The 27303-nt window shown below is 31.4% G+C and overlaps 1 protein-coding gene and 1 long non-coding RNA gene across 2 annotated transcripts in view; one reads left to right on the forward strand and one right to left on the reverse strand.

Moving 5' to 3' along the window:
• Pdp (pyruvate dehydrogenase [acetyl-transferring]-phosphatase 1-like protein, mitochondrial) overlaps positions 1–26726 on the reverse strand; it is a 101506-nt gene extending 74780 nt beyond the window's left edge. Inside the window, exon 1 of the mRNA XM_072526424.1 lies at positions 26334–26726. Within this exon, the coding sequence (XP_072382525.1) occupies positions 26334–26579 (246 nt within the window). The 5' untranslated portion in view covers positions 26580–26726. The remainder of the gene's footprint in view (positions 1–26333) is intronic.
• LOC140435929 (uncharacterized) lies at positions 2652–8788 on the forward strand. The gene is made up of 2 exons (XR_011950241.1): positions 2652–3045; positions 8310–8788. It is a non-coding gene; the product is annotated as an uncharacterized lncRNA (long non-coding RNA).
• Positions 26727–27303: the final 577 nt, after the last annotated feature.

Consider the following 27303-nt stretch of genomic DNA (forward strand, 5'->3'; position numbering starts at 1 on the left):
CGAGTGGTGTGTTGTGTGACAGAGAGATTCCAATGAAACTGAACCGCAAATTCTGTAAAACTCCATTAGGCTAGCTATGATGTATGGAACTGAATGTGGGGCAGTTAAAAAGAGGAACAAAGGCAGCATGTAACGGAAATGAGAATGCTTAGTTGGACGAGTGGAGTGAGAAAAAAGAATAAAATTAAGAATGGATATATTAGAGGAAGTCTAGGGTGCCACCGATTGATGCGAAAATAAGAATTGGTGGGAGATGCTTATATAGGATATGTCGGTAAAGGGGACTGATACTGGCATCAATCAAGATTGAAACTTACGAAATATGTAATTAGGGAAACCAATCCAGCATAAACCCCTCACCATGATAAAAGCAAAAACAATGATGAGAACACACGAGAAGTAATAAAAAATAACGCATGAAAAAGTGCAAATACAGTATGGGTTCGCTAATCCGGATTCCTTCTTGTTCGGTGATCGCTGTAATCCGGCCGGGCAATGGAGTACGCGCCCAGGTGTAAGTGCGGGGGATGCCGTGAGCGAACCTGTCGTCAGTCTTTTGTTTATCGCCGTAAACATTCAACATTAACAATAAAAGATCAATTGCGGGTTATAGAAATGTTAGTTAAAGGTGCCTCTATAGGCTACCCTATAATATCTAGGAGGTTTGGTATGGGCAGGTCAACTGTGGGCGATATAAAGAAAAACAAAGACAAAATCTTGTCTAGTTTGTAAGCCTAATATAACGTGGTCCCGATGTACGAAAAACACTGAAGAAATCGGAAATTCCCGTTTTAGAAGATGCTTTGTTTACGTGGATTTTGCAACAAAGACGATTACATGTTCCTGTAAGTGGTGATATGATTTGCCATATACGAACTCCAATATCGAGTTTCATGCAAGCCGGGAATGGTTAGATTTAAAAATGGCCGGTGAAAAACTATCCAATGATGAATCAGCTATCGGAATCGGACCATTCCAACTAGAGTTACAGAAAATTATTACAGAAAAAAAAAACTAACAGCGGAACAAGTGTACAATGCTGACGAATCTGGTTTGTACTGGCGATTATTGCCCGATCATACTTACGCGTCTGCTAATTAGAAGTCGACTTCCGGAAGGAAAATGTTGAAGATGAGAGTGACATTCACGTATTGTGCAAATAGCAAATGCGGCTGGAACCCTTAAACTTTTAAACTAAAGTCAAAAAACCCACGGGCATTTAAATCAACACGTCTTCCTGTTTATTATCATGCACAAGTGACAGCCGTAGCTCACTGGCTATGTTACTGGCTTAACAAGCTGGAGGGCCCGGGTTCGTATTCCGGCACCGACAAAATTTTCGATTTCTAATTTAAAGGAGCTGCCACCGTGCTTCGGAGGGCACGTAAAGCCGTCGGTCCCGGCTACGAAAGTAGTTGTTAAGTTATGTTAGGGGCGCTTGCGCGATCTGAAAGCCGTAACACTAGAACTTAGCCAGAAGGTTACACGAACTTTACTTTTTTATCGTGCACAAAAAAATGCTTGGGTTACGAAAGACTTGTTCTTGAGTGGTTTAAAAAGGAATTTGTTCTCGCGGTCCCATTATGTCCTGGCAACCTCATCGACACATTAAAATCGATATCTTTAAAGGACACAAAGATGATGTTCCCTTAGCCCATATTTTTATTAGGTTGAGGGGCCCAATGATCCTCAAATAAGTGAAGCAGAAGCTCAAGAATGGGCTGCTGGTGGTGCAGAAAGTGAGATACAAAGATATGAAGTGTTAACTGATGAGGAGATTGTGCGAGCGGCTATGTATGAGGATGATGAGCAAGATGAGGACAATAGCGTTGAAGTACTCGCCTCTGAAAAAGTTGATAGTTCAGAGGCAGTAGGAGCTTTCAACACAGCTTTAAAATGGGCTAAAGAAAACGAATTTGATAGCCACGAAGTTATTACAGACTTTTTCAAGAAAAAATAACTAATGTTTTATTTAAACTCACTGTTTTTCTTACATGGTTTTAATTTTGAATATTTGCATTTTGTTGAAACTAAGGTTAAACATGTTTTGTTACCATTAAATATGGCATACTATAATTCGGATGCCTCGATAATCCGCAAAGAGTCTTGTTTTTGCCTCTCCGGATTAACGAGGCCCTACTGTATATTGGTAACCATGTGGAGGGCAAAAGAGCTCAAAAATATAGAGAACTATAAATTTATGTAACAACAAATAAATATAAAGACAGAAAGACAAGCCTTTTAACCAAATTTTCCACTATTGTGGACACAGTGGTGTCGTATAATGTACTAGAAGGCGTGCATGTACTGTTATGTCTATCCAAATGTTTGTGTTCTGACGATACTATGACATTTTCGTTTGCTCAGTATTGGGGCTCATAGGATAGTGAGACACCGAGGAAAAATTCAGAGACAGAGAATATTTTTAAATTAATTCCTCATTATGCAGTGGACATCACATCTGTCTTCCAGAAAAAAATTATATATTCTGTATTCTCCGCTTTATAGAGAGCGGAGTATTATAATGAAGATTTACTTAATACCATAAAAATTGTTGCACAATATTACTATATCTTCTCTTAAATTCCGCTAAAATTCTAAATAATATTTATAATAAAAGTATCAGTTTTTGTGAAAGAGTTAAGGCAAACATCTTGACAATGATCAAATCTGGGTGAAACGTAAAAATCTTTAGTCAACATAAAGCTAAAAAAATTAAAGCGCAAATAGGCAACGTAATTAATGCAATTCTTATTTATATTTACAAATATGAGTGACACATAAATGCCTGATTCTTAAGAAAAAAACTTGGGATTATATCTTTCCAGCGAAGCTTTAAGCCATATCAAATATTTTAATAGTTTTGAAAAGCAGTGGCGTCAGTAAATATAAATGTGTCCTAATCTGTGTATTTTTCCTTTGAAATGGTTGTCAAGATAAAAAGTTATTATTAATAAAGATTTGTTACAAAAGTCTTACTGTTTGCAGGGTTGTGGAATTGTTACATTCAAAATGTTGAAAATTGCGCTGATATTTCTAATTTGTGTAAGTACAATAACCCTATACTAAACAAGTATAAATCTTCGACTATTGAATCTGATATATTTTTGTGAATGATTCGTAATTTAAGTTTAAGACTAAAAGTTTCTACGTGTGGTACGTTTTGAAAATATTGATATACAGGCGATAAATTATAGTCCAGTGAAATAAGTTTTTCTTTCTGGATATCTTAATACCTAGTTATTTGACAAGTTTCTCCGATAATATATACCTATAGTACGCAAACCTATTCGTTTTCTGCAGAAATTTTCCACGTATTTTTTTAAATTTTAATTGCGATGTTTTTGATTACCATTACAGACGTATCTATTTATACTTAAATATAACCATATTATCTGTTAAGAAATAGAAAAACCTTCAAAATGATTTATTATAATTTTTTTCATTAATTCTTTGCTCTAAAAACAGCAAAATAAGGCAGAACCGTTAATTGTTTATAACACTTTGTAAAAATCAACTTACACTTTTGTGGTTGCTCTTAAAGCTGGAACCTTTAGTGCTTAACAAACCCTGAACATTTTTTTTTCGAGAATAATATAAGCTTATATTAATATTCACACCTATAATTTATTTTCACATGGACCATACACTTCACTTCGAACATTTTGATTTAATTCTTATAAATTGAATGTTTTGCAATGATATTTAATGTAAATTGTTGTTTTTGCATACTAAACTTTTTCTACAACTGATATTTGACCAAGAATATGTTGTATCTAGTTCAAAATAATTCTAAAATTATCGTTAACGGATAGGTAATATAGATAGGGAGAAAATTTATCCTCTCAGATTCAGAAATTATCATCATTGGTTTAAATTTTAAATCATTGCTTTAAATTACAGTAATTGCTTAAAGAAATAGTTCTCCTAATAAAACAAACATTTATTCCCCCTTGACCATTGGTCGTCTAGGGGTCTTGTTTGAATAGACATTCAGAGTTCAACTTAAAGAGCAATGGAGACCTGACACAGCCTTGTCGGACACCAGATTTTTTCCGTCTAGCTTTATTTTCTGTAGTTCATAGAACAATTTTTCATGCTGGATTCTATCAAAAGCCTTCTGGTAGTCGATGTAACAGAGACATACTTTTTTCTGGCGATCGAGGCATTTTTGAATGAGTATTTGAATCACGAACAACGCCTCTCTTGTTCCTAAGGCCTTTCTAAATCCAAACTGCGAGTCACTTATGTTTATTTCACATTTTTTATAAATTTGATTCTGTATGATCTTTAAGAATATGTTTAGTTAGTGTTAACTAGTTAGTGTTAGTTTAGTATTACGACACTTTCATATATCGGAAGTTAAAAAGATGTGTTTTATTGTTAGTCTATATGAAACTATTGTTAGTCTATATGAACTTCAATTATATAAAAGAGGTGGCAAAATATTCAGAAACTCTGCTTGGCAACGGAATATTTGAAAGAATAGAAATCGAAGAAATCGAAAGACATTTCGTGTTACTTAAATACGTGTTTATTCTTTCTTTTTTGGACTCCGAAGACGTAGGCGATTGTTTTGCGATTCATATTAAAGCAATCTTACCCAGACATACAGCAGTTAAAAAATTTGCAGATTTCTTGGCGGAGAACGACATTGCTGAAGACGCCAAATTTCTGTCTACCATGTGGGCCGAAAATAGTACTTCTTTACAAACAACGATGAATGCATGCGAGGGTTTCCATTCAAAATTCAATTGTTTGTTTTATACTTGCCATCCGAACATTTTCCAATTTTTGAAGGTTCTGAAAAATGTTTAAATATACAGGGTGTTTGGTAGGTCGATGTAAATTTTTTAAGGGATAATAGGGGACGCCATTTGCAAAATTTTTTGCTAATAATGTATCGCTCAAACTGTTAAGGTTTCCGAAATAAAGTTAAATTTGTCAATATTCGACAACCGTCTATTTCACGTTTAAAAATTATCTAGGCGTACTACCTCCCTGTTTTACGAATGGAATAAAAATGTAAACCTACAACACTGACTGTTCGCATAAAATTTCCATCAGCTATCGTCATTCTCCAAACGCATAACAAACAAAAAACAATCTACCTGCTATGCTAACAAACAATCTACCTGCTATGAAGTGGTTTATTTTGGTTTATAAACATGGTTATTGTATGCGTATGAAAGGTGCGTTTTACTGTTTTGACATCAATTTTTGTGGCCTGCTAGATCGCCCGATTTAACACCGTGTGACTACCACATCTGGGGCAAATTCATAGAACTTGTTTATCAAGTTCCCATCCGAACTAGAGCTCATTTAATGGAAAGGATTATCGAAGCAGCTGACATTAAAAGGGCAGAACTGAGGTTAAAAGTAACCACATCAGAAATACGACGCAGTGCAAGAACGTGCATTAGGAATGGTGGTTCTCATTTTGAACAACAATGATTGTTTTCTGAAATTTATACTTAATAAGGCATAATAAATGTTGCAAAAAGCATGATGTATTGTTGTTGTGTTTTAACTTTCTTACCCGTTTCATTAATGAAGGTTATTTTAACAATGCATTAAGATTCAACGAAGGGTTTTTGCAATCTGAGGAAGTAATACGTAAGGCATTTTGTATGTTAGGGAAGTATCTCGATTAGATAATTATTTTTAAAAATAAAATAGACGAGCAGCCTTATTTTCGAATAATGACAAATTTAACTTTATTTCGGAAACCTTGACAGTTTGAGCGATACATTATTAGCAAAAAATTTTGCAAATGGAGTCCCCTATTATCCCTTAAAAAATTTCCATCGACCTACCAAACAGCCTGTATACCTATATTAAAGTAAGAAGTAGCAGTATCCCTAAAAGAGTATACCGAAAACCAATTGATTTGAAGATCAAATACGTCTTTACAGGAAAAACGCATAGCTGCTTTTGAGTTTGTAAAAAATATGTCAAGAAGGCATACCGTCTGTAAGTTGCAGTTTCTTTAATAAATAAATTGCTTACGACCACATTTCTAATTTCTGGTATATGTTATACAACTTTTCTTCAAAATCCAAGTTTCAGAAGGAGATTCAATTTCTGGTAATTTCGTAATGGGCGGGAGCCAGTTCATGTATGGGTTTTGGAGCCAATTCGTGTAGGTTTAAAGCAGTTTTATAGAGTTCGGGAGCCACTTAAGGTGCGCCGGACATTTTAGCTCGATTTATCAATTAGTTTGAAAGTTTACATTCTACATTACTGTTCATTGGTTTATAACCAAAAATACTTTTGCAAATTTACTTTTATTTTTAACTTAAGGGGGACAGGAATTATTTTTAATATTTTAAACATGTTTTTAATTTTTTTTTAATTGTTTAATATAAATTTATTTATAATATTAGTACATTTCAAAAGTATTCTGAAATTTTGGTACGAAAATATTAAAAATTACGAAAAAGACTGCTAATTTTCCAAGATGAAAAAAAAAGTTACTTTGTGGTGTTTATTGTAACTTATAACTGAATCATCTGTTGACAAAAATCCAAAAAGATTTAGTTAGATTATGAGTTTCCCTAGGTCGCAACGTCGAGATATTGTTGATCAAATTTTAGAAGCAAAAAAAGACAAATTTGTAAAATTGTCGAAAATTGTTTGTTAAAATTTGACTAATTTGATGATGTAAAATTAATTATAACAACAAAATGGACAATATCTGGACGCTGCGATCTAATAATTTATCTATAAAACGTTATTTATCTAGAAAACAAACAAATAAGTGAACCAGCACATACTGGTGGCGATCTGCTGGCTATCAAAGTAATTTGTGCAGCGTTCTGATGGCAATCATTAATCTGTGCTATTAATGGGATTTGGATAAGTGGATATAATAAAAAAAAATTAATAAAACTACATATGACATTAATGTCAAAAGGGCAGTTTCGTCAATTTCATACAAATAAAAATGTATTGCAAAAATTATGATAAAATTGCAAAACAAATATATTAAAAAATGAGTCTTTATAAATCCGAAATTTTCTAGTGAATGTTTTATTTTAACTTTTTTTTTACCAAAATTCTTTAATAGTTTGACCTGTACACAATATAATTTTGGAAAATTTCTATTTTCACGACAGTTTTGTATAAATCTTCATCTTTCAACCTTTTGTATCCCCTGTTGGACATAGGTCTCCTCCATGCTCTTTAACTGTTTCATTCTGTATTTTCTGCATCATATTTCCTGCTGTTTTTCGTAAGTCGTTCCAGCAGTATACTTTGTAAACTATTTTGTTTATATCCACATCTCAAATGCTAGCATCACTTCTTTATAGCGACAACACTTCTCAACACCGTAGAAAAAAAAACACAGAACAATCATAACATGAGACTATGGTTTCGTAATTTGTAAGCTTACTTTTTACAGAAAGTTCTAAATTTTGCTGAATACAACTTTGGCGCTTTCCGAGATATGTGAATTTTAGTACTTCTTGTTTAACTTTTAATTGCTTGCCTTAGTATTCTGTGTTGGATGTTAGGCTCACTTATAACCATATACTTCGTACTTTTTACAGTGGATTACCATTTAAGACCATGGGCTCTTAATAGGTAACTTAAAGGTAACATACGAAAGTGAAATATATTTTATATTAAGAAATGCTGAAAGTTGAAGGATATCAACATGAATTGTACCACCTCCCTACGTAAGCAATTTGTACATGTCTCATACGTGGACACTCTTACCCTACGACAACGTGGATTAAGATTTTCAAATCTGGATTTGTGGGTGAATATACTACATCCTAATCATTTTCGCAGTTTTAAAATACTTCCCTAACTCTTAATCTTACTGTGTGATAGCCTCTGGGTAAAGGTCAATTGAATAAATTATGGCGTTTCATGATAAAGTACACGCCTACTGAACAATAACTCTCTAGCATGAATGAAATCTCAACTACCAGATTAATTATTGAAGTATATATATATATATATATATATATATATATATATATATATATATATATATATATATTCTAGCTTTATCCCCGATTTTAATTACTTGATAAAATGGTTGTTATCATTTTTAACTTTTTATTATTAACTAAAGAATATATAGTGATATAAATATTACTATAGTAAAACTAGTGAATACTGTAAGTAGTGAGGTAAAACATACTTTTTATCCTTATGATTATTTGTTCAAGGTATCCAATTTGTTCATGTTTCTTTCATGTCTCTTTCATCTTATACTTGTCCCTTTTATCAATAGTGGACACAAAAATAAATCATATCACTTTCTATATAAAATTAATAATTACGTTTTGTTTCAGGCTTGCACAGCACATATTGTTAGTTCAGCTGCAGTAGAAACAAGTGAAAAGCAAGTGGTTTTGCATCAACTCCGACGGCTTGAAAGGGACCTACAATCTAGAGGCTCAGTAGACTTATCATTAGACAATATAGTAAACACGGTTATAAGCACAGTCATAAATGTTGTATCAGCCATACTTATTAAAGCCTTTTGTGGTGTTATAACACCTTATTTACTTCTCATACAAGTGTTTAGAAGTACAGTTATCAAAGCTCTTAGTTTAATTGTGGAATTTTTAGGTCAAGTAGCCACATCAGTGTTGCCAGATTTGTCTGATACTGTTACACAAATAAATAATTTCATATCTCTAGTAGATTCTACAATTGCTGATGGTTTGAATTATGTAAATCAAGCGGGATGTTCTGTTTCATCGTAAACACACCTTTAATGTACTTGTTTATGTAAAATATGAGATATTAAAAATTTTATTTGGTTTTATTACATTTTTTTTACCTTCAACAATTTAGACAAATAAATAATTCTTAATCTCTACACATCGCAGGAAACATTGCAGACAACATCGCTGATGCAGAAAAGATGCTTGACGAATTATTAAAGGCGTCATTGGAAGTTGGTCTCCGACTAAATGCAAGCAAAACTAAAATAACAATAGGCGACGTTGACATAAAAGAAACACATGTGTACAAATTCCTTCAAGAACAACAAACCGCGCGAAATACAACATAGAATAGGTTTGGGTTGGGCTGTTTTTAAAAAATTACAGGTGGTAAAATTAAAATGAATGACGGACAGTGGACCCAAAAAATTACACTGTGAAGACCACGAGCCGACAGAAGAAGCAGATGTAGACCACCTACACGATGGTCAGACGACGTCAAAAAAACCACTGAGAATTGGCTACAGGAAGCTCAAGACTGATAGAACTAGAAGAAATTAGGGGAGGCACATGATCAACTTTGGACGCAGAAAGCTGGGTGACTATGATGATACTAATTGGTGCAGTTTTAAATCATCTCAAATTCACCGTTAGATATCAGTATTGCGTCGTCTGCATAGCAGATTATTTTCAGGGAATCCCCTGTCTTAACCCATTATCAGCTTCAATTGGGACAGTTAGTTTTTGTTCTACTGTTACTTTTATTGTGTTGTTCTGGTAGATATTTTCGATCGTTTTGATAATTTCTAGAGGTATCTCTCTTGCGTGGATAAAGTCCATTAATTTGACCCTGTCAAATGTCTTTTTAAGGTTCACGAAACATATATATGTCGGTTTGTTGTATTCTAGTGATTTCTCTTGCACTTGCCTTATTATAAATATCTTCTTCTTCAAGTGCCATCTCCGCGGCGGAGGTCGGCAGTCATCATAGCTATTCGAACTTTTGAGACGGCTGCTCTGAAAAGTTCATTTGATGTACATCCGTACCACTCTCTCAGGTTGCGCAGCGATGACATTCTACGCCTCCCTATGCTTCTCTTTCCTTGGATCTTTCCCTGCATGATCAGTTGGAGCAAGGTGTATTTCTCTCCACGTGTAATATGTCCGAGATATTCCAATTTTTTTGTTTTTATTGAATTTAAATTTAAATTTAAATATAGCTCATTATAAATATAGTTCTCCAAAATGAAAGCACGTTCTGTAATACAAACCTGAGTCTAACTAGTCGATGGCGTGCTATTAAGTCTTGCGTACTGTCTACACTGTTGTACCGAGTTGAGGAATGGACGTTAAAAGCAAAACCGTTGTCACGTCTGGCTTATTTTGAGATGTGGTTGTACCGGCGGTTATTGAAAATACCATGGATAGATAGAGTATCAAATGATCGAGTGTTGGAAAGAATATATAAAGATAACGAACTATTGACAACAGTTAAACGAAGAAACTCACATGTGGACTAACACGGTGACAGAAAACAAATCTAACTGATTCTGACGGAAATATCATCTCGGAAAAACAGAGTATAATAAGAACGTGGAAAGAATATCTAGAGAAACATACAAGCAGAACACTCAAACTAACGGACAACGAATCAATCCCAATAATCACAAAGATACTCAACAACATATACAACATTGGAGAAATACCAACAGAATGGGTGAAGTCTGAGTTTATTGCACCTCAAAAAAAAAAGCAGAAGGCAAAAAATTCCAAGAATACCGTACGATAAACGTCATGAGTCACCTCCTAAAATTGTTCCTTAGGATAATCCTTCTTTTTCTTTTGGTGCCTATTCGTTTTGAATTTTGGCGATCATTCTGGCTATAATTATTTTATTAACTGATGCTTTAAATAACTTGCATTAAATGCTTTAATATTAACTGTTGTTGTGGAGAACCATTTTTTCAGGTTTTTTAACCATGATATTCTTCTTTTCCCAATTCCTTGCTTTCCCAATACTTTGCCTTAAAAGATTATTCAGTAATCTGTATTTAGTGCCGTTTCTCATTATATGTCCTAGATATTCTAACTTTCTTCTTTTAATGGTATACGTCACCTCTCTTTCTTTCCTCATTCTTCGTAGTAGAGTCTCGTTGGTTATCTTGTCCGTCCATGATATCCTTAGGATTCTTCTGTATAGCCACATAGGATAATCCATAAGAGAATTTACAAGCTGTGCTCAAATTTCCCCCAACCAGTTCAGGTTCATAAATGCTGTTGGTACGAAAGAGGATTTGTTCTCAATACAAGTCTTATTCCAGAGAGGAAGAGATGTCAACTGCGACATATACGCTTGTCTGGTTGATTACAAGAAAGCGTTTGATCGAGTTCAGCACGTCAGGATTTTGCAAATATTAAATGCAATTCATGCAATTGCATGAATTAACAACGAAGATCTAAAAATAATTGAGTTGATGTGAATACACCGAATATGTGAAAATCATGCGTGGGGTGAGGCAAGGCTGTATTTTGTCTCCTCTAATCTTCAATCTTTACTCTGAAAGAATATTTATCGAAGCTTTGCACGAAACTGAAAAAGGTATTCTTCTAAACGGGTACCGGCTAAACAACATCAGATATGCAGATGACATCATAGTATTTGTGGACAACCTAGAACACCTACAAGGCCTTATAAACAAAATCACGTATTACAGTCTCCAACATATGGACTCAACATAAACGTAAAAAGATCAAGCTTATGATAATTAGCAAGAAAAGGATAACAGAAGGTCACCTCTGCGTCAATCAATCCTATGTAGAATAAGTGACGCACTACAACCACCTCGGCACCATAATAAATGAAGAATGGACTAACAACCAGGAGATAAGAGCGCGCATTGGAATAGCTAGATCCACCTTCAACCGGATGGGGGTCTTCTTCAAGAGCCACAACCTTTCTCTTGCTATAAAAGTAAGAAGCTATGCTGCGATGTTATGTCTTCTCTGTCCTTTTTTATGGTGTTAAATATTTTACCTTAAACAAAGATATGTGCAGAAGATTAGAAGCAATTAAGATGTGGCTATATCGGAGAATACTTAAGACCCCGTGGACTGACTGAGTCACACATGAGGAGTCCTCAGAAAAATGAAGTAAAACCGAGAAGTACTGACCACCATCAAATCTCGAAAGATACAATACTTCGTAAATCCTGCAAAGAAAATATTTGGAAAGTGAGGTTCAGGAATAAGAAGAATATCCTAGTTAAAGAACCTCAGAACCTGGTTGAAGACAACATCTGTGCAGCTTTTCCGCGCTGCTGCAGATAAGATAAAGATTGCCATGATGATCGCCAACATTCTTCACGGATGGGCACATCAGGAAGAAGAAGAAGAAGCGAAGAAAAGTGTTTATTTTGGCCATATTAGAAACGATAAGTATGGTTTTCCACAGTTGATCGTAGAAGAAAAGATAAAAAAAAGCGAGGCATCGGACGAAAGAAGTTCTCTTGGCTGCAAAACTTAGACCATTAGCTCGACATGAGAAAGACCAGCACAATTATAAGATTATCACAAGCTAGAGAAGAATTCCAGTTGATGGTCGCCAACTTACAATGAGAAGGAGGCACATGAAGAAGAGTTTAGCTATGATTCACTTAGATTTAATTAGAAATTCAATTGACAAAGTCGATTTGATGAATTTTCAATCTATATCTCATATAAAATAGTATATTTCAATTAAAAGGAGACTTTCATCTAAAAGTGGTAGGCCGAATTCATAGTGTCATAGACCTAATCATGAACACAAAGAAAAAAAAACATCTTAGCACTTACAGTAGAATAATCAAATAACGGAATGAACATAATATACGGGAGATAGTTTTAAGAAAAAGTGTACCTCGAAATTCCTGCTCGATTTTGATACCTCATTAAGTGACCAGAACAACAACAAACAAATCATGGTTTGTTTTTATTGATAAATGTCAAACTTAATCAATAAATAAGTTCAAAATGTCGTACACACATGAAATTCGCAAAAGTATTTATCGTTGTGTTGGACGGTTGCCCAAATGTGAAATTTTTAACTTGTTCAGAGATTAAAATAAAAGCCAGCAAATATTTAGAAGGCAGTAAAATAATGCGAAGAAGATAGGCCTTGCACCAATTTGTTGAAAACTGAAAGACCTCTTAATTTAACATAAAACAGGATTAAAACACTGGTATACACGCTAAAGATGGAATTAATGTTTCTAGTCGAAAGATGGCTCCAGAACATATTCTCCAGAAATGGTGTATAATTCCGTAAAGGAAAGAAATGTCCTAAACACAACAATGCGGTCTGAAAAAGTGTGAGATATGAAGGTACATCTTAATGAGCCTTTAGATGAAGGCATTTTGTGAGAAACCGTTTCATTTTAAAGGACAATAACACATATTTAACACTCTTACATTCTACACTGACAGCTAACGAATTTTTAAATCAAGATCAAGATCTTCAGGAGAAGGTAAGATCTGAATTTCTAAAATAGCTAAGCTATTCAAATGTCATGATTTATGAATATTCATAAAAATCAGGTTACTACGATGTTATATCTTTCGTATACTCTCACAGACGCTAACTGCAAGAAAATTGAGGCTTTCGAAATGTGGTTTTATCGTCGAATCTTAAAGATATCTTATACCGAAAACGTTACTAATCAGCACGTTTTATTGTAAATGCAAAAAGAAAAAGAGCTTTTAACCACAATAAAAACAAATGCGAAGACTGATATGTTTTTATACACACTTATGACAAATAAAAGAAAGGAAAAGAAAACTATGTTTGAAGTGTGTAAAAATTTGAATTCTTAGCTGCGCGCTTTCGGCTTATAAAGCCATCCTCAGAGCTACGCTACAATAGAACACTAAAATAAGTAACTAATTTAAGGTTTACAATTTATAACTTATGGCAAGTTTTAAAAAGCACCTGTACTTTGGTGGGAAAATCCACAATTTTTCCTTTTTTTATAAAAGTTAAAAAGTTACAAAAACTAGAAAAAACACATAAAAGACGGAACATTGGACTCCACAAAAACAAATTCAAAAATTTGCTTATTGTACGGGTATAAGAACCCAACCAATTGGTTGGAGTTGAAGCGATAGACAGAATGTGTAGAATCGAATTTCGGCCCTTTAAATGATTCCTTAAAGAATGTAACATAGGTAAATACATAGAAAATTAAGATTATTTAAATTATCAAAAAATTGATGAATTAAAATTCAAAATAAAACGAGAAATTTATCGAAGACTGTCTAAAATTAGGTTACATAAACCTTGGTTTGCATAGCATCACATAATTAATAACATGTTGAAAATTGACTGAAATTCAAGGCAGGTTCAATTGACAAGCTATCCCTAACAGTAATTCAAATTATATATATATATATATATATATATATATATATATATATATATATATATATATATATATATATATATATATATATATATTACATATTATATATCTTGTATCTCTTGATGATGGGAAATGTAAGATAAAAATTTGAAAATTTCTTGTTTCAAAGAAGAATAATTTGTCAAATGACTGATTACAAATTGTTATAAATTAGTAATGGAATTTAAAAAAGAAAAAACTAGTTAAGATTGCATGAGGTCACTCTTCCTTCTCTAAAGTCTCTCACAATAATTTAAAAAGAGGTTTATAATTGCAATTGAGATTAATTTGTGTGTTTAAGCAACAATCAGGGTTCAATTTCATTTCTTTGGATATCTCAAGGTCTTCTAAAAGGTTCATTTGTCTAAAAATTTTATTTGGAATATTATGTAAAATTTTACTGTTTTTGGAGGGAGAAAAGGAATGATTATTAAATTTGATGTGATGTCTAAAGTTTGATTTATCTGTATTATTAAGATGTTCTTTGTCAATACAGATATGTGGATGATATTTTAGCCTTTATAGAAGGCCCACCTTCAGAACCACACAACAACGTCATTAATTAATAATTTACAGCCTACAATTCATTTGACCTTGTAGAAAATATCAACATTATCAACTTTTTAGATTTAACCATTAAAAAATATTCTTCCTCTTCTTCTTTTTCTACATTAGAATTTTCAATTTTTAGAAAACCACAGACTTCTTAACATCCCTGTGTCCCAAGAAAATTATAATAAAGAAATCTCAATTATGAAACTAATAGAAACCAGCAATCCTGTTCCTGAAACCAGTTTACGACCAATTTAAGAAAAAATATCAAAAGTACTTTGCCATAAAATAAGTAACTTCAACATATCTTTCAAAACCAAACACATCGAGTTCATCTTAAGCAAAACTAAAGAAAAAATTGATAAATTAAACAAGTCTTATTTACAAACTGTCTTGCGGGGATTGTTACATGACTTATGTGGGTAGAACAATGAGAACCGGACTGAAAGAATCAAAGAACATCTTAATAACACAGATAAATCAAACTTTGAACATCATATCAAATTTGATAATCATTTCTTTTCTCCTTCCAAAAACAGTAAAATTTTACATAACATTCTAAATAAAAATTTTAGATAAATGAACCTTTTAGAAGACCTTGAGATATTCAAAGAAATAAAATTGAACCCTGATTGTTGCTTAAACACACAAATTCATCTTAATTACAATTATAAACCTCTTTTTAAATTATTGTGGTAGACTATAAAGGAGGAAGAGTGACCTCATGCAATCTTAAGTAATGTTTTCTTTTTGAAGCGAAGCTTCTGTACTTGCGTTGAATTACTTTTTTCTTTATAGTAAAATTCTGATGCGAGCGTCCCAGATGTAGTTCCACGAGAAGGCGTAACGGGTAGCGTCACGAAATAGCGGTTCTTCACATCGATTCACTACTCTCAATCAATTCATTTCTAGTCATCATTATTTACTCTAACCAGGTTTAAATTAAAAACTTCATGAAAAATAACTAACAAAATACAGACATTAGATGAGAAGTAAAAAATGAAAAAAATATCGATTCAAAATTAAAGTCATAAATGTCATTCAATTAATAAAAATATTGAATCATCTGTTTAAATTTTTATGACACTTGCTTTTTTAAAATAATTTAATAAGTAGTATAAATACAATTACTATTTGTATAAATTTTTATTTTTATATTATTTGTATATATATATCTATTTGTTTAATAAAAATATTGAATCATCTGTTTAAATTTTTATGACACTTGCTTTTTTAAAATAATTTAATATAAATACAATTACTATTTGTTTTACATGATAATTAAATTTATTATCAAATGACATTTATTTATATTTTATTATTAATTCAATATTTCATCTGATTTTGACAGTCTGTCAGAAGGAAACAACGCGTCGGCTTAAGCGAAACACACTAAGTCAATTTTTTTCACTTTGTGGTATTTGCAGCATTTTATTGTATTTTTTTTACTCTTTACTTAAACTCACTAAGTCATACAATAACAAAAACGGTTATTTTTATTATTATGTTTCTCACACTAAGTATCAAAAACAATATATGATTCAGGCAAAACATACTAAGTGACTTAATATATTTCACTTGACTACGAATGAACCTACCGACTGACTTAAGCAGAGCGACTTGTCCAATCTTGTAAAAAATTAATTATTTTTTTGGGTATATTGCATAGGTTTTGTCAGTTTTATTCCAGTGTTTTGCGTGATAAGTTTGTTAACGTTAAAATCATCCGAGTCTTCGGATAATTGAGCAAAGGTTCATGGAAAGTGGAATCTTCTATATAGAAGTAGATTCCATGCATAGCGCTATTGAAAGTGCCAAAAAAAATGTGGAGATTTTTAGTGTTCACGAATATGAAAATGTCTTTAAAATGGCCAGAATGGGCAATAATGGGAATAAATCTTCCTATAATACTCGTAAAGTTAATTATAACGAATTCTTAAATTTGAAAAAGCTTGCATAATTTACTATTGTTAATAAAAAAGATGATCAAAAAGGGCAAACGGTCAACTGGTTAAAGGTAAAGTGTTTTAAGTATGAGAAACACTTTCCTAGAACAAGTATAATTTTGAATTATGAAAATATTAACGTTAGTTTTGTATATCGTGCTTCCAGAAAAGGCAAAGAGGATAATTAATAATGAAAACTTGGTTACTCCTCAATTATATTCTAAACAGCTTCCAATTTCGGATGCAAAGAAAAAATAAAGCTCTGTGAAAAATATATAGTTCCGCAAGCGCTCCATACCTGGTTCAAAAATCTACCAAGTTCTTCTTCTGTTCGAGACCAAACAGCGGAGCCAGCTGAAAAGGACTTACGAAGACATTGAAAATTAAAAGCATACATTTTTTTGTTATACACGTTTTGTTTTGTTATACCTGTTTCTTGTATTAATGTTCTTGTTTTGTGAAAATTTACATGAAAAAAGTAAAGACTTATATAAGCAAAAATTATATTTACAATGTGAACAAAGCCTGCAATAATCGTATGACAGTAAGTAAATAAAAAAAATATACGTAAGTCATACTTTCATAGCAAAATTAAACAAGTAAAACTAACTCACACGAAACTAACCAACAAACTAAAGTCAACGTATTCAAATCGAAAATTAAACAAAAATTAGTAATTTAGTAATATACAGGGTGTCCCATAATTAATTGGACATTAACTAATGGGTGATAGCTGACACCAAAATAAAGCCTTTGAGCTCGAATTGCTTAGGCAAAATGTGGCTATTTTTCGTTCTACAGGGTGATTCATTAATATTTTTTTATATTATTTTTAGGGATATATTGAAAACTATTTAACCGATTTAGGTGAAATTTGGTATCTTGCTATTATTTAGTATGCTTAATATGAAAATGATATTAGTTTTACCATTGACACTAGGTAGCGCCACCTACTATAACATCGGTTCATTAATGTGGCCATAATTTTTTTGTCCGCCCTGTATAAACATTCTAGGAAAAAAAACATGAAATAACATTCAATTCTACACAAAAAAGGTTAGAGTTTCTAATCAAAAAAGTACACCGTTTTCGAAATAAACGTATTTTGTTAATGATACGCGTGTCTGTATTTAATTTTTCGCAAAACATTACCTAGGTATGCTGTGAACTTAATGGCAAAGTCAAGGCGTAAGTACGAATTTTTTTACTATCTGTTATCAAAGTGCAGTGTGAGTCTATTATTATAAAAAAAAAGAATATGTGTGTACTTTCTATTCGTAAAAATTTTCTTAAATATCGAAAATAAAAAAAAGTAAGCAACTACGAATTTATTTTTATAGTTGTCAAAGTGCAGTGCGAGTCATTATTTGTCAAAAGTACTATTAAGTTTTTTATAAACCACTTAAGACAAAGGTAAAATGCCACGTCATGTGGCATTTTACCTTTGTCTTAAGTGGTAAATTTTCTAATGTAGAAATGCGCAATATGATCTGTTTGTATGCCCATGAAAATTTTTGTTCTCGTAGAGCAGCTCAACGCTATTTCGAACTTTATCCCAATAGAAGACAACCAAACCATAAAACTATTAGATCATTGTTCGACAGATTAGGCGAAACAAGGTCATTTCATCCCAAAAACAGAATTGCTGGAAGACCGAGAGTAATTGATGAGGATATGGAGGATGAAATTGTTGTGCGTGTTGCAGAAGATCAAGAAACCAGTACAAGGCTTGTTTCTGCGGCCACAGGTATAAGCAAATCTATGGTGTCAAGAATAATATGGACAGAAAATCTGTATCCGTATCGTTTTACTCCAGTACAGAATCTTTTACGCCAGGATTTTCCAGCAAGGCTCCGATTTAGTCAGTTTATGATAAGGTGGCATTTAGACGACCAAATGTTTTATAATAAAATTTTATTTACCGATGAAGCCACATTTACTAGAAGAGATATGTTTAACTGGCGCAATAGCTATACCTATACGACAGAAAATCCTCATACATTTCAAGAACATCATTTTCAACATGAGTTTTTCATAAACATCTGGTGTGGCATATTTGGGGATTATTGTATTGTAGGACCATTCGAAGTACCAATTAGGTTTGACGGAGTAACGTATCTAAATTTTTTGAGAAAAGATTTATCAACTCTTTTAGAAGACATACCTCTAAATTTGAGACGTAACTCTTGGTATATGCATGATGGTGCACCACCACATTATAGCCTAGAAGTTAGAAATTATCTAGATGAAATTTATCCTCAAAGTTGGATTGGTAGAGATAGTGTATATCCATGGCCAGCACGCAGTCCCGAACTAAATCCCCTAGACTTTTGCTTGTGGGGCTACCTAAAGTCACTTGTTTATATAATAAATAACTGTCGAGAGTTATGGCATAATATTGTAGAGGGAGTTAACGTTATTAGGGCTCAAAGAAATTCATTATTTAAAATAAGACAAAACATACATAAAAGATTTATATTATGTAGTTTATCTAATGGTGAACATTTTAAACACTTACTGTAATTTTTTTTCGTTTAGTTTTGAATTATTCACTTTGTCAATTGTTTTATATTCACTTCATTGTTTAATTTAATTTCTGATTTTTTTTAAATTTGTTACTGTGTAAAAGGTTTAATAAAAATAATTGTTTCAATCATATGCATTTTTTTTGCAAAAATTATCTACTACTAATACATTTAATATTCACGTATTCAAGAAATTTTGAATAATGTTTGAATTTACATGTTTTTGTAAAATTTTTTCATTTTATACACGTCGCTAAAAAATACGTTTATTTCGAAAACGGTGTACTTTTTTTACTTGAAACAAGAATACCTTTTTTGTGTAGAATTGAATGTTATTTCATGTCATTTTTTTTCCTTTAAATCGGTTGAATAGTTTTCAATATATCCCTAAAAATAATATAAAAAATATTAATGAATCACCCTGTAGAACGAAAACCAGCAACATTTTGCCTAAGCAATTTGAGCTCAAACGCTTTAGTTTGATGTCAGCTATCACCCATTAGCTAATGTCCAATTAATTATGGGACACCCTGTATAATTTACTTCTCGTCAGTAATCATTATTAATACCTTATGAAAACCTTCGTATAATTACAAAACAACGAATAAAAGTTTTAATTGTGAAAATTGATCAAATTGTTCTTAAAAAAATTTAAAACACGGTTATCTCAAAGTAAAAAAAAATTTTTTTTACTTAGTGTCTTTCGCTTGTAAGCCGACGAACGTATGTTTTGTTAATACGTTAGCAGGTGACGTTAGGAGAAAACCTAACTATTAATATATTTAAAATTAAATAAAGTAATTTTATTATTTACGTATTTTTTATATTTTTAAACAAATTCAATAAATTATTATGTATGCTCCTAACACCGCCTGTTAATGTATTAACAAAGCATACGTTGTTTACTTATGACAAACCTGTCAAATTCAGACCAAATATTAATAATAAAATATAAATAAATATCATTTGACAGTAAATTTAATTATTATATACTCTAAATAATATGATTAAAAATAACAATTGTATTTATAACAAATTATTTTAAAACAAGAGTTATTATAAAAATTTAAACAGATGATTCAATGTTGTTATTTATGACTTTTATGATTTACATTTATTACTTAAATTTTTACATTCGTTACGAATAGAATCTCATAGTGACAGATATTCTTTTAATTTTTTAATTCTCATTTAATGCCTATATTTTGTTAGTTATTTTTCATGTAACTTTTAATTTAAACCTACTTAGAGTAAAGTGAATCGATGTCCAGAACCGCTATTCTATGTGACGTGACGATGCCATCTTGTAGCGCTAGTTCCGTGACGCCCGACTCAGCATTTTACTGTGGAGAAAAAAAGTAATACGCCATATAGAAGCTTCGCTTCAATAAAAAACTAAAATAAAATTACTTTACTCAATTCTAAAAGTATTTAAATTTTAAAAATAAAGAAAACATAGTATCAAGCTTCACGCTAGTGTACTGTACCGCCTACTATACCATCTTTACTTAAAATACATCGCAATTTATAAAAATTTTGTAAGCAATCATTTCTTCTTTAAATAATTCTTCTTTTATGAAACAAGAAATTTTTAAATGTTTACTTAAAATTCTTACATTTCTCATTAAAAGATATAATTTTAATCCACTTAAGTATCATACTTTAAAAAATAAAATTACAATCAAGTTTCGTCTATATATATATATATATATATATATATATATATATATATATATATATATATATACATATATATATATATATATATATATATATATATATATATATATATATATATATATATATATATATATGGATATGTATATTTTGGGTCTTGTTAGTCAATACTGGCCTTTAAGTAAATCTCTTTAAGGTTTGCTAAGCTTTCGAGTTTATGTGAGGAGGATTGTATTATAAAATTGGCGAAATTACCTAACATATGACATTATTAATTTGATTTTCTTTTTCTTTCTGTCAAAACATATTACTATGGTTTCCATGTCTCTTTTTTTATATTTATTTTAGGCTAGTTTGGCAGAGGACGTGTCTATGTTTATGTAAACCTTCATTGCAAATTTTGATATAATATGTAAAAATGTTTCGTTTGCACTTATTAAGAATATAATATATATATATATATATATATATATATATATATATATATATATATATACATATACATCATTTTAGTACAAATAATATTGAAACCTTTATAAGTAAATTACATAATCATGACTGGCTTAATTTAAGTTACAAATGTGTAAATGATCAATGGAATACTTTCTTAAATCAGTTTCTGTATATATTCAATCAGTGCTTTCCTTTTAAGAAGTTAGATTCTAGGCAACGTAAAAAAGGCCTTAATAAAAGAGATGATCCAGAGATAATAGAATGTAAGACTCGTTTAGACATCTTGTTGACAATGAGCAGAGTTAACCATAAATTCTATGATTCCTATAGACAGGTAAAAAAAGAATATAATAAGAAACTAATAACAAAACGATCAAAGCTATATGAAAACAGGATGTCTGAAGCTGCCAACAAAAATAAATGCATGTGGCAAATTGTTAGTGAAATTAATGGTCAATTAAAAAGTGTAAATTCAATAAAAGTAGAGGGTAGTCCTCAAGAGATTGCTGATAAATACATGATCCACTTAAATACTGCTTTAAATAACACTTTATCTCAATTACAATACACTGAATATAAAGACAACATTGCAACTAACATAAATCAGTGTTTGTCGCACCTGTGACAGAAACTGAAATTATGGATATAACTAAAAATTTAAAAAACAAAATGAGTTGTGGAATTGATGAAATACCCACCAAAATCCTTAAACTGTGTATAAAGGAGATAGTGAATCCTCTCACTACAATCATAAATAATTCACTAAAATCTGGTGTATTTCCTGAATGCCTGAAAACTGCCATAGTAACACCTGTTTACAAAAAGGGTGATCCTAAATTAATTAATAACTATAGATCAATTAGCCTTCTATGTTCCTTTTCAAAAATCTTAGAAATGACTATGTATAATATAATCTTAGAAATGTACTGAGATTGGTCATATGGCTTTGGGTCTCTTTTTGGACCTATCAAAGGCATATGACTGTTTAGTGCATGACCTATTATTTGATAAATTGGAGAAATATGGTATACGTGGACCAGCATTGAACTGGTTTAAGTCCTACTTGGCAAATAGGAGACATTTAGTAAAAATACATAAAAACACTGAAATAGGCATCTCATCTGAAAGCACTATCAATATTGGAGTACCACAAGGAAGTGTGATTGGTCCTTTACTGTTTGTGATCTATATCAATGATCTTCATGGTCTAGTGGCTAATACTACTTCCAGCATAACAAATTATGCAGATGATACAAACATTTTAGTCAGTGGTAAAGACATGTCTGTTCTAAGCGTTAATGCTAGTTTAGAGTTCCAGAAAGCTAAAGACTGGTTTTCTATGAATAGGTTGGTTTTAAATCAAAATAAAACAGATCTTCTTTTGTTTAAGACAAATTATGCACATTCAGATATGCCAAACAGTATTATTGTAAATAATGACACTTTAAATATTAGCAGCAGTACCAAATTTTTAGGATTATATATTGACAATTTTTTATGTTGGGATAAACATGTTGACCAGTTATGTATGTCTTTGAGTAAAGTGATTTACAGCTTTAGAGTTCTAAAAAAATACATGAATAGTAACTCATTAAAAACAGTGTATCATGCTAATTTTGAAGCAAAATTTAGATATGGTCTAATAAATTTTGGCCACAGTAGGGACATAAATAATGTATTTCTGGTTCAGAAAAAAATAATCAGAGTTATGTTTGACTTAAAAAGTAGGGAATCATGTAGAGGGCATTTTAGGAGTAATAATATTTTAACAGTTTATGCTGTATTTATTCAAGAATGCTTACTGTTTCTATATAAGAATAAAATACTCTTTAGGAACTTTGAGCCCAATAGTATAGTAAATACCAGGTTATATAATTATAAAATTCCAATACACAGGTTAAGTATAACAGAAAAAAACGCTCTTTATTGCTGCATCAAATTGTTTAATAAACTGCCTGAACCTATTAAAAGGGAGGAAAGATTAAGTTTGTATAAACATCAAATATTTAAATTACTGGTAGCTCTTGAGCCATATTCTGTGGAGGACTATTTGTATATGTAACGGTTAGGAATAAGTAAATAATATTTTCGTTTGTGACACTGTTTTTTTTAAATAATTTTATGTTCACGGAATGTATATTATTTTCTAAAAATAAAGATATTGTTATATTGTTATGTTATATATATATATATATATATATATATATATATATATATATATATATATATATATATATATATATATATGGTGGCCTTAATGCTAAGATAGGAAAAGGCAGACAAAGTAACATTATTGGATGTTATGGACTGGGCGATAGAAATGAAAGAGGAGATTATTTCGCAGATTTTTGAAAAGAACATAACCTATGTATAATGAACACCTTTTTCAAACTACATAAACGGAGATTATATACATGGAAATCTCCAGCAAACACTCCCCGTAATATTGGCAGAAACCAAATTGACTACATAACTATCAGTGAGTGTTACAGAAATGCAGTAAAGTCTGTAAAAACTTTTCCTGGTGCCGATGTTCCATCTGATCACAATCTGTTGTTAGCCGAAATAAAATTAAAATTTAAACGAATAAAGCAACAACTATCCTATAACAAACTGGATATGGATTTTATTAGAAACAATAGCCAGATGATTGCAAACAATTTAGAGAGCAATTTTAAGAATTATGAACAACAAGAATCCATCGAGGATCATTGGAACCAAATCAAAACGATTATAAGCAACTCAACTCAAAACTTAAAAGAGAGCAGTCAAAAAAAGGAACAGTGGATGAACCATGAGATTTTGAACTTGATGGAAAAAAGACGCAATTTTAAGAACCAAAACGTCGAAATGTATAAAGTAATAATTAAAGAGATAAGGACTAAAATCAGTGCTGCAAAACAAACATACTTCGAAAACAAATGTTTAGAAATTGAAGAATGTTTAGAAATTGAAGAATTACAGGGAAAACGTGATTCATTTAATATGTATAAAAAAATAAAAGAACTGACAGGTCAAAACAAAAAACAGGCAAATAACATCGTTGATAGAGACGGAAAACTGATTATCACTAATTTGCATAAAATAGACAGATGGAAAGAGTATATTGAGGAACTGTCTAATGATGAAAGGCCCGAGCTTGAAAATAACGAAGTAGTTACAGGACCTGACATAACTATGGACGAAATTGAACAAGGAATACGATTAGCAAAGACCCGAAAAGCGACGGGACCAGATGAAATACCGAGTGAAATAATAAAGCTCTTCGAAAGTTCAGGTAAAATATCGCTCCTTCATATGTTTAATAAAATTTATGAAACTGGCTATATACCAACGGATTGGCGGGTGTCGACTTTTGTGACAGTACCTAAAAATGCAAATGCAAAAAGCATGTTTTAAAGATATTTCTACGAATTTTACACTCTAGGATGTACTAAAAAATAGAACAACAACTTGGTGACACCTAGTTTGGATTCCGCAATAACCTTGGAACAAGAGAAGCACTATTTAGTATTCAGGTTATGGTACAGAGATGCAGAGATGTTGGACATCCAGTTTATATGTGTTTTATTGACTTTGAGAAGGCTGTTGATCGAGTAAAACATACTGAAATGATAGCCATTCTTCAGCAGGTAGGTATTGATGATAAAGACCTATGCATTATTAAAAATCTTTACTGGCATCAACATGCAAACATCAGGATTGACCGGGACACTTCTGAAGAGCTTCAAATACGAAGAGGATTAAGGCAGGGGTGCATTTTGTCCCCGCTACTATTTAACATCTATTCTGAGTTCGTTTTCAATAAAGCAGTGGATAATGTTCAATGTGGTATAAAAATGAATGGCATCAATATTAATAATTTGAGATATGCGGATGACACAGTGTTAATTGCAAGCAATTACGAAGAACTTCAACATCTAATTAATAGGATTACCACAACGTGTGATGAATATGGCCTTAAGCTAAACACCGCAAAGACAAAATAATAGACACCTTATTTAAAGTCTGACTCTCTACTAAACTATCGCGATCAGCTGTTCCGAACTATGTCGCTCCGCCAACATGAGGGTGTGTTAGTGAATCCTTGAAATAACAAAACCAATTTCAATGAGCAGCTATTGGCCTGGGGTAACCGCAGACTATGTACTATTTATAAATTCGCATTACAAGTTGGCTATTGTAAATAACATCTACTGTAAGTTATTTTGTGGTGTTTTTTTGAAAAATGTCATCTACAGGACGGAAGAAAGATGCCATTTATGCAAGACGGAAGAAATATGCAATATATGTCCGCATATGCTTCTTTCCTGAGATACAGGATTTTGAAATTTTTCTTACAAACTAAAGATTTATTTATTGCTTAAGACAAGCAAATAAAATTTGCTGGATTTTAAGAGGCAGTTATTGAGCATTTTTTGCCATACAATTAAAAACTGTATATTCATCATTGGCACACATATGGGTAATGGTCGTACATAAGAAAAGTGCAGGGGTTCTTTGTAAATTATAGAAAATTTTGGTGTTTCAACCATTAGTAGGAAAGAAAAATATCCAAATTTCTTTTAATTATTAAAAAAATATATAGTAATTTGGTGGCAAAATAGAATAATTAAATAATGAAATCCACAGTGTATTTTTCTTTAATGTAAAAAATCTAAATTACCTCAAAAAAAATAAGGAAAGAGATATGCATGCTGAATTACAATTCTATAGAATAGGGACTATCCTGTAAGTAATTCTCAATTTTTACCTAATTAAATTACACAATTTATAACAAATAGTGTGTCAGAGGTGTGACAAGAGAGCATTTCCAATTGGCAAGACAAATAAAATAAAAAATTCTGTTTACATTATAATTCCCCAACTTGTTGTTTACTAACATCTCTAAAAATATAACATCAAAAAGCCATAACCTTCAGTTCTAAAAAAGTTAATCAATAAAACAAGATATATGTCAATATTCTTAAATAAGTAGAATATATACGAATAAAGTTGCAAAATAAACGATTGTGTATTTACTGACCTAAAAACTAGTAGTACTAAAATCTTACCACTTACCTCTTGTGGAGTTAACTTGCTGACTGTTGTCCTATTGTCACTTGACTGAAAATAGTCTACTGCAAAATATCTACAACCACAAAAATTGTCCACCAATGAATTAGATGCTCTGCCAAGTACGTTTCTTCTCAAGAAGTTAGAGCTATTTTTGTAAGGCGGTCTATAAGTAGAGAAAAACAAATTTGGCGATTTAGTAACAGTCTTTGAACTTTTAAAGAGATGACCCGTTCTACACACGACAACCATCTTTCACAACTGAATAAAGTATTAACAATAATACTTTTAACTAATAGAGATCGAATTCATTCTTAATTTATGCTGTACCTATTTTTACATATATTTTGGATTTTATAGGTTAAGTTAATGTCAATGTCGTGTGCGTCATTTTTTAAAAATCCCTCACCCTCATACACATTCCATAGTTTACTTTCTTAAACCAATGTGAAGGTGGCAACAGATCTAGTTTAAAATTGGTGCGAAGTTAACTAGGCGGAGGTTCTTATTCATTTGAAGGGTTTTGAATACGATAAAATTTATACAGTTTTGCGAATTGTGACACAAAGCACAAATAATTATCACATAGAGAGCAATGTAAAATATAATTTATATTAGTCAACATTAATTAGATAACAATTATTTAAGTTTTTACAATTATTAATAAATAGTTCTGAAGCTATTTTCTTGTTTCATCTTGTTTTTATTAACTCTAAAAAATTGGGTATTAATCACACTATAAATTTATGTATGTTGTATTACGAATAAAATGAATGTGACACAGAAACTATTCTGAAATGGTAGTCAGTTAAATTTAAGACGTGATATGACATGAGTGAATATTTCAGTCAACGCAGTGCTGGTAGAGCGACCTTCACTAAACAATTGGAATAAAGGGATGATGTTTACTGTGGCAAAGTCCTCGAATCTCTCTTTAAAGATCTTACCAATAACGTTTAAAAGAGAAATCGGCCTG

This window comes from Diabrotica undecimpunctata, chromosome 3 (assembly GCF_040954645.1).
Source record: "Diabrotica undecimpunctata isolate CICGRU chromosome 3, icDiaUnde3, whole genome shotgun sequence".
Classification (NCBI taxonomy): domain Eukaryota; kingdom Metazoa; phylum Arthropoda; class Insecta; order Coleoptera; family Chrysomelidae; genus Diabrotica; species Diabrotica undecimpunctata.